General features: G+C 45.2%; 1 protein-coding gene across 1 annotated transcript in view; it reads right to left on the bottom strand.

Annotated features, from left to right (window-relative positions):
• Positions 1–2,090: 2,090 nt before the first annotated feature.
• The window catches only part of LOC133451186 (nucleus accumbens-associated protein 2), a 28,222-nt gene continuing 21,137 nt past the window's right edge, over positions 2,091–9,175 (bottom strand). Inside the window, exons 7-8 of the mRNA XM_061730152.1 lie at positions 5,048–5,145; positions 2,091–3,999 (exon numbers count right to left, since the gene is read on the bottom strand). Of these exons, the coding sequence (XP_061586136.1) occupies positions 3,371–3,999; positions 5,048–5,145 (727 nt within the window). The 3' untranslated portion in view covers positions 2,091–3,370. The remainder of the gene's footprint in view (positions 4,000–5,047; positions 5,146–9,175) is intronic.

Here is a 9,175-nt window from a genome sequence, read left to right as displayed (position 1 = left end):
GTTTGCACTGTATGTTAATAAAAAATAAATAAATACATAAATAAATAAATACTGAAATTTGAAATAGTATCATGCAGTCATTTTGCATGATAAAACTAAGCTGGAAATCACACATAATAATAATAATCACACATTTGCTGTAACCAAGGTACCAGTAAGAGGGGTAGGTATATATAAGCCTTGCTTCTACCTTCACCCTTTCGGTTACAAATGTACCAAAATAAACATTCTTTCATTAAAAAACACAGCACCTATGGACAGTGAAAGCCCCCCCCCTCCAGGTGCGAGGGTCATCTAAAAGCTAAAAAGAAAAAACAAACAGACACGAGAACAGGCAGAGACACAAGCAGCAACCATTTCAGGTCCCTGAGACTGAATCAAAGCTAGATTACTTTGATTATCTGTCCTCCAAAACTGCGGAGTGAGCAAGTGTGTATGTCTGTGTAACTATGTGTGTGTAAAGTCAAAACGATGCTCGGTCAGACTTCTAACTACCCAGCACTGGCTACCTAAAGGAAGCATCTTACCATCTTCGACACGGGCAACACTACCAGCTGCTTGCACCACCTCCCCCCAGTGAGTGTGTACGCTCACTCACGCTAACGTTTGTTAGAGTTGATGACTATTAGAGTCGGGGGTTTACTTCAGATTGTGGAGCTACCAGCACAAAGCCAAAACTTTAGATGTATCGGAAGGTACTGAGCAGCACCAGAACCAGACTTCACATCTAGAGCTGGATCGCTAATAAGTAGATCTGAAGTTACATAGTACCATTGTAGTAAACCTGTGGGGGGAGGAAATGTTCTGGAGGAAAGCAGCACAATAATTAACTAATGAATTGCAGCCCCGCAGTTAGGGAACAGAGTTAAAAGAGAGGCTTGTCAGTCACTCGTGGTTGCTGAGTATACAGATACAGCCGACTCAGCAGCTTAGAACCTCGGCAGAGTAGTTACAGAAAAAGTATCTACTCGGCACATTAGACCCCTAGTGGAAAAGAACCAAACCGAGTGGAGGCGAGGTGAGTCGGGCCGAGTAGGTGCTAGTGGAAAAGAACCATTAGTAGTCCTTGTTGATCTTCTGGATGTTAGGTTGGCAGTTTTATTCAAAGGAGATGTTTAACCCGGGTTAGTTTGTGTTAAATGCAATCAAATCACCTCCTCTTTCCTCCTTCCCTGATACCTGGAATCAGGAGCACAAGTATGTCAGATGGCTTTATTATAAGAATAATGATTATTAGCATGAACTCCATGAAACAGTTGAGTCCAGAATCTTGCAGTGTTTCTCTGTGGAGATAAAAGGTTCCCTCTGTGTTCCAGAGCTTCTCCAGAATGGCCTGATGTTTGACAGAGGACAGTGATCAAGTGTAGACAGAAACAATGAAACCGATTAACAAGAAGCTTTATTGTCATCATCATCATTATCATCATCATCATCAGTCCTGATGTTTGGGCCTGTGTGCTGGACTGCAGGAGGCTGTTGACATGCAGCAGAGCCGAGCAGACAGACAGGTGGACAGACAGGAGAGGTAGACGGGCAGACAGGTAGTGAGGTAGGGGGGGCAGACAGGTAGTGAGGTAGGGGGGGGGGGGCAGACAGGTAGTGAGGTAGGGGGGTAGACAGGTGGACAGACAGGTAGTGAGGTAGGGGGGGGCAGACAGGTGGATAAACAGGAGAGGTAGACGGGCAGACAGGTAGTGAGGTAGGGGGGGGGCAGACAGGTAGTGAGGTAGGAGGGGGCAGACAGGTGGACAAACAGGAGAGGTAGACGGGCAGACAGGTAGTGAGGTAGGGGGGGGCAGACAGGTGGACAAACAGGAGAGGTAGACGGGCAGACAGGTAGTGAGATAGGGGGGGGCAGACAGGTAGTGAGGTAGGGGGGGCAGACAGGTAGTGAGGTAGGGGGGGCAGACAGGTAGTGAGGTAGGGGGGGCAGACAGGTAGTGAGGTAGGGGGGGGGCAGACAGGTGGACAAACAGGAGAGGTAGACGGGCAGACAGGTAGTGAGGTAGGGGGGGCAGACAGGTAGTGAGGTAGGGGGGGGCAGACAGGTAGTGAGGTAGGGGGGGCAGACAGGTAGTGAGGTAGGGGGGGGCAGACAGGTGGACAGACGGGAGAGGTAGGGCCAATCCCAATACACCCCTTACTTTCTACCACTACCCCTAAAAAAGAAGCCACAGATTTTAGGGCACTTGAAATCTTCCCAGGGCCCAGTCCCAATACTCCCCCTACACCTACTTTTCAGCACTACCCCTAAATTTTGCTTGCTACGTCACTGCGTGGTTTACGTTCGGGTACGTAAGCGACTGCGTAGTTACGTTTGCACATACGTCACACCATATCAGGAAGCCCAGAGATAAAAGCTGTTTTCATTTCAGCTGTAGCGCTGTTAATATGCCACTTTATTAAGTTTTAATATTTTTTCAAGCGTAAAAGTAACCGTTAAGATCCCCAACCTGGGCTCAGTTTATCCAAATAACGCCTGTTAAGAAATTTGATCCGATGTTTTCGGCGATGAGAAGAGCCGCTGGTCCGGGGAGAAACCTGCAGCTCTGTGGAGAATTACTGCTGGCTGAAATAAATAATTTAGGAAGATAAATGTTGGTTTAATAGATGAAATCTAACAGCTGTGGCTACGCCTGTTAAGAAATTTGCTCCGAAAATTTCGGGATTTCTGCCTGCCTGCTCCGGAGCTGATTTATGGTTCCGCATTAAATCAATGCAGAGCCTACGGCGTAGGGTACGCGGCGACGCGCACCGCTCTGCGTTGGTGTAACGCGGAACCATAAATCAGCCTTTATTCTGGAGAAGTTTGAAAAAGACTTGGCAACAACGGGCAAGCGAGTGATTATGTACATTCACTGAGTGAATATTATGAAAGTCAAATATATATTTCACGCTAGAAATGTAATCAAAACGCATTTTTATGCAGAAACTAACTCAAAATATTGATTTTATTCACTAAAAAATAAGAAATGTCCGCCATGTTTTTTTTTTGATTCAGTCCGCAAATGACGACGAAAAGCATTCTGGGAAATTTTTCTGGCCCTAGGTCAACTAGGGTGCATCTGAACTCCCTAGCTGTGTAGGGCTAGAGTCATAAGCACTACCCCTAAATAAGCACACTACCACTAGGTGAAAATAGGAATTGGGACACCACCACCCTCACGGGAACACGTAAAATTTAGGGGTAGGGCTGAAAAGTAGGGGTAGGGGATGTATTGGGACAGGGCCGTAGATGGGCAGACAGGTAGTGAGGTAGGGGGACAGACAGGTAGACAGAGGGACGGGGAGGGTAGGGGACAGACGGACGGGGCGGGTACAGGTAGCTATTGTGTTGTTTACATACAGGTAGGCAAATGCAGTAGAAAGCTTATTGGCTGTCTTCCAGAGGCTCCGGCCCCCTCTCGTCTGCTTCAGCCAGTCCCCTGTGAGCGGGGGCGGGCTCTGCCGGCTGGGGGGAGGGGTGCGAGGAGGAGGCGGAGGAGGATGAAGAGGTGGACAGGGAGAGGGGGAGTTCTGGGGGAGGTTCAGTCTGTAGTCCCGCCTCCCCGTCTGCCTCCCCTCCCATCAGCCTCTCCTCCATCGGCCCTCTACCTCCTCCTCCTCCTCCTCCTCCCCCGCGAGACCCCGCAAACTGCAGGTGAGGCAGGAGGGCGGCCGGGGCCTCCTTCTCCTTCTCCCCCGGAGCCTCCCGCTCCCGTCGGTCGGCGTAGGCCGGAGCCTCCAGGCTGAGGTAGGAGGCACCGAGCTGCCGCAGGTCCAGCTCAAAGGTGCTGACGCCAGACGGCGGCACCGGCTCTCCGCCCGCTCCTCCTCCGCCACCTCCTCTTTTGCTCTTGCGGGGGTGGGGGGAGGCCGAGGCGGCCAGGCCGTCGGGGAGAAGTGACTGGATCTTTGGGAGCCAACGTTTACGAACTCTGCGGGCGTTCGTGCACATGTCGGCCGCAATGACGTTCATCTCGCTTTCCTTAAAGTTCGGAGCGAAGTTCTGACAGTACACTGAAGAGGAGGAGTGGGGGGAGGAGAACGAGGAGGGGTAGATTAAGAGGGAAGAGAAAAAAAAGTCAGTACTTCAGTCATGTCATGTGATCATCATGGGTTTCAGTTTTGGACAAATACAACCTTGGACGTACTTTTCAGCATTCCCATCATGTTGTTACTTATCAAGGAAAATGAAGCCAAAATGAAAAAAATCAATTACCTTTTTGATCTTGTGGAAGCAGTAAGACAACATGGACTACGTTTACATGCAGTCAAATTTCAGGTTAAGGTCAATATTCCGGTTACTGAAACATTTGGAATAATCTGTTTCTATGCGTGAGCAAACAGGGTTATCCCTGTATACATGATAATTGTAATCATTTGGGATATCTGGATCAAACCAGCGACGCACGGAGAACGTCATGACGGAATTCCCGTCATTTCCGCTTCTTCTTCCTGTATCCAAATCCAAAACAACAATAACAGCAGCACGGCGGATAATAAACAGCCCAGTAGAAGTCGCCTTCTTCTGCGCTTTGGTGCTGGCACTGACCCACCAATTCGCCCAACTTTTCGCCCACCTTTTTGTAAATCTCGTTATCCCTGTTCTTTCTACCGTCTACAAATGCCAAAATGTTCATATCCTTCATTACATTTATGGTCTTGCGTTTCTCCATGTTTATAAGAACTTCCTGGACTCAAAAGACCAAGATTCCTTGCAAAAAGAACATGCGCAGAAAACAAATTCCTGTTCCTTTTGATGGGGAAATCCCGTTAGGCGACCAAATATTCGAGTTAGAAAACGGTTATTGACTGCATGTAAACGTAGTCATGGTTGTCCAGATGATTATGTTGCTTTACGTCCTAATTCCTAATTTTTGTCCTAATTCTTCTCAAATAAAATATGGGAAAGTAAAAAGAGGGCTGTTTTTGTCCACCCAAGGCTGTGTTTGGCTAAAACTAGGATCCACTACGATCAGATGATTTTGCTGAATATTCACAAAAAAAAAAAAAAAAAATCGGATGAAACATTAGTACATGTTTGTATGCAGAGTTTGTATGTTACATTTGACGGTGTTTAACACTCGGTTGTCCAGGGGCTTCCGGGTTGGATCGTTGGTGGATGATCGGATCCCCGTCCCGCAGCTATTGGCCAGAGTGTTTCTATGGAAACCATAACAAACCATGTGTTTGAGCCCTTCAGCAAAGCAGCTGCTGTCCATCTCACAGAATATTTAGTTCAAGGTCTTTTTTATTGATTTTTCATGGGATACAGAATGCATTACATCCCAGAGAATTTGCATTAACATAGTAAATAAATTATCACACAATCCCACCCACCCGCTTTTGCTCCAACAGAGCCCCATCCATACAATTTAGTTATTGCACCTTTCAATCATCTAACGCAGAGGTTTTCAGCTGGTTTTGTCCCAGGAACCACCATTATAACCAAGAAGCAACTCGGGGACCACTGCTTTTGGGGATGTTTGTTTTATTTTGCACCTTGCTTTTAAATAAGAGTATAGGCCTATATAGGCTATTTATTTTCATCAGTGTATATTTTTATTTGCACCTTTTTCTATTAAAAAAAAAAACAAAAACAAAAAACAGTCAATGAAAAATGAATAATAGGAAGCCAAGAGGGCTTACAATATTACAAAGTTCACCCTCACTCATTTGACATAATTTGGATGGGTAAATTATTCACAAAAATGAATAGTGAATGGAAAATAAATTGAGTCTAAAGAATAAATATATATTTTTTAAATTATTATTGTTTTTTCCATTTACAATTTCACGGACCACCTACAATACCGCCACGGACTACCAGAGGGCCGCGGACCACCGGTTGACAATCCCTGATCTAACCGAATAATTACTGTAATTATTCAATATTAAATTAAATACAAATAAAATAAAATAAAGAGAATAAAGTTAAGATTAAACAAACAAGAAAATAAATAAATACATTTACAACAAATAAACATTACCATAAGTAGGTAAGCTATACGCTATATAAGCTATATACAGTATAGCGTTCCGTCAGTGTTACAAAGCTGCAGCAACAGTATTTTTTCCAAATAGGCTATCAATGGTTGCCATATATCGTAAAATCTCTGAGCACACCCTCTTGTAGGGTAACAAATTTTCTCCAGTGTCAAGTGATGTGCAATATCTTTAATCCATAGTGAAAAGGTTGGCGGGAATTTGTCCTTCCACTTCATCAAAACAAGTCGTCTGGCTAAAAGAGATGCAAAAGCTATCATAATTTTCGCCTGGCGAGTGAGATGCACATCTTGTGGAGCAACTCCGAATGCTGCAATGGTAGCAGAAGGTCCTATGGGTATCTCTAAAACATCAGAAAAAGCTTTAAATATTGATAGCCAGAAGATGTTTAAATTTGAACAAAACCAAAACATGTGCGCAAGAGTAGCTGGTGTTTGTCTACTGCGATTACAAACAGGATTGATGTTGGGCACAAACTTAGCTAATCATTTACATTAAGCCAACAGGACAACATCATCTGCAAAAAGCAGAGAGAAATCCTGTGGTTCCCAAACAGGATCCATTCTGGTCCCTGACTGCGCCTAGAAATCCTGTCAATAAAAATTATGAACAGAACCGGTGACAAAGAACCGCGCTGCCGAAGTCCAACATGCACTGGGAACAAGTCTGCTTTTGACAAGTGAAGACGATATGAAACCTTAAACTGGATGACTGTATGTCGAAGGCAGATTGAAGAGGAATGAATGTTATCCAAAGCTTTCAACCAAAATTCATCAGAAAACATTCCACCAAATCTTCATTTCATATTCATTATCAAAGTTAAAGGTTCCAAATTACGCGAGGTCAACAGAGATTAGACTATCCCAATATTCCCTTTCGAACATGGATTAAGTTTCAACATTTGAATCAAAAAGAGAGCTAGGCGTTTGTGATGGAAAATGGTTGAATGATGCGAGTCTGTATTGTAAACTTGTTTGTCTTATGTTAGCAAAGGTGCTGTGTTTAAGCTATTATAAACACAGAAGGGAAAAAAGAAGAAAAAAAAGCGCCAATAGGCTTAATGTGTGTTAATTCGTATTTTATTCCCTTTTACACAATTGTATCAACAGTTTCAATAAGAGCTTGATGGCTTTTGCATTCACTTTTTCTTACCCACCAAATGATAGCATCCGCATAACTGGTGTGGGATTGAAGTACTATTTCACTCATTGTTAGTTCATCCGTGTTTCTTGGAGGATTTTGGTTTTCACATAAATTATAGCGTCCTCTGGGCTAAAACTGTCTTTAAGTGCCATTATGCGTGATGCGAAATTGGGCTGGATAGATGGGACCGTAGGTGTCATCTCCTCCACGGAGCAACCGCTTGACTTCCCTCAATGCGGATCTGGCTTGTGCAACACTTGGAGGAAAGTCCGGGAAAATGGAGATGGGGGTTCCTTTGAGCTGGGGAGGACCGGACTCCCTGGCACGGCGGAGCACCTTGACGCAATCTTGGACATAATGTAATTTCGCCACAATGACGAAGGGCTTGCCCCCGGGTCTCCTAGCCTGAAGACTCCTATGTGATCTGTCGACCAATACATCCTTGTCTAAGGAAACTTCTGAAAGTCTTTCAGAAGTTTGGAGACTGTTTCTGGAATACTTGCGCCTCATCTTCCCCTCCATAGAGGCATTTGATGATGATCCCCGCTCCATTTCCATTATAATAGTTTTCATCGTCTCCACCTCAGAGCGAATTGTAGCAGTGTTGTTAGCCACCTCCGTCCTCACAGCTTGTAGCTCAAATTGAATTGCTCCAAATTCCTCGGCCCCCAAATTTTTCAGCTCCGGCCTGAACAGTCCGGCGATGTCGTCTTTAAGCGAGGCGAGGATTTCAGCTTTCAGGTCCGCCTCTTCCATCTGGTCACCTGGCTGAGGGTTGTCATTCTTGCACCAGTAGGTGAAGGATCTGAGGCCGTGGCTTTAGGCCACACGGTGGTGGCTCATCCGGTGAATTTGTTCTTTCGCAAATTGTTGGCCATTGGAGCGGTAGTACCGAAAATAAACCAGTAGTAAGTTTAGGGAGTCAACTTAGAGCAATGTTTTGCAGCTTTTTATGGGTATACGGCGCCTTGAATAGATTTTTGAATGAATTTTAGCAGAGCTCTCAATCACACAACCTATTAAGTACATAAAATCCCTCGTTCAGTCGTCATGGAGGTGAAATGTAACCATGGAGACCAAAACTGATTTGTGTTCCATACTGTAAACAAATTTATTTCTGTTGTTAAGTTGGACATTTTAACACAGAGGTCAGTGGAGATGAACTCACTGCTGGATCCAGACCACTACGTGGTCAGTAGATCACCTGCAGGTCTAGATCCAGACCCTACATTAATACGATTATAAAGTCGGCCTTCTATCACCTGAAGAACATCTCTGGGATCAAAGGACTAATGTCTCAGCAGGACCTTGAAGAACATATCCAGCTTTAAAAGTCCATCAGACACCTACAGCTGATCCAGAATGCTGCTGCCCAGGTTATCAGTAGAACTAAGAAAGTGGACCACATAACTCTAAAATGTTCCTTCTTAACGTGCAACTGATTAATGCATCATACAGGTCATCTTACAGGGTTGCACCCCCCCATCACACTGGAGTTTAGCAAAATAGAGACCCCCTAAACAATCGTTCATAGGGCCCCCAAACAGCCATAAACCACCCTTTCACCAAGTGACCCTACAGTTTCTGGACGATTCTCAGCTCATTCCTCAGAGACGTCCAGATGAAGCAACACTAAATTACACTCAACCGCATTCATAGTGAGTTAGTGATCCTCCCGGCCCACCAGTCCAGGGTAAGGCCCAGGAGGCTGGAGTTGTAACAGGGCTGGTCTTTCCTAGCTGTTGTGTCTCCAGTTACAGAGTGCTGGGCTCTTCATTATCCTGCACTTTACAGATGCCTCTAGCTCTACACAACTGAGACAGAAGACAGGGTCATTAGCAGACATGTGTAGACATTGGTTACAAGCTGATCCACTCGTTTGAATCAGGTGTGTTAGAGCTGGGAAACATCTGAAACATGCCGGACAGCTGCCCTCAAGAACCGTACTTGTAGACACCAGGGGCCTCATGTACGAAACGTGCGTACACCACTTTCTACGCTCACGGTCGGATGTTCAAAAAGTGATTTGAACGTGGAAAGTTGC

Source organism: Cololabis saira, chromosome 9, assembly GCF_033807715.1.
Source record: "Cololabis saira isolate AMF1-May2022 chromosome 9, fColSai1.1, whole genome shotgun sequence".
Classification (NCBI taxonomy): domain Eukaryota; kingdom Metazoa; phylum Chordata; class Actinopteri; order Beloniformes; family Belonidae; genus Cololabis; species Cololabis saira.
This window is presented reverse-complemented; position numbering and strand designations above follow the sequence as displayed.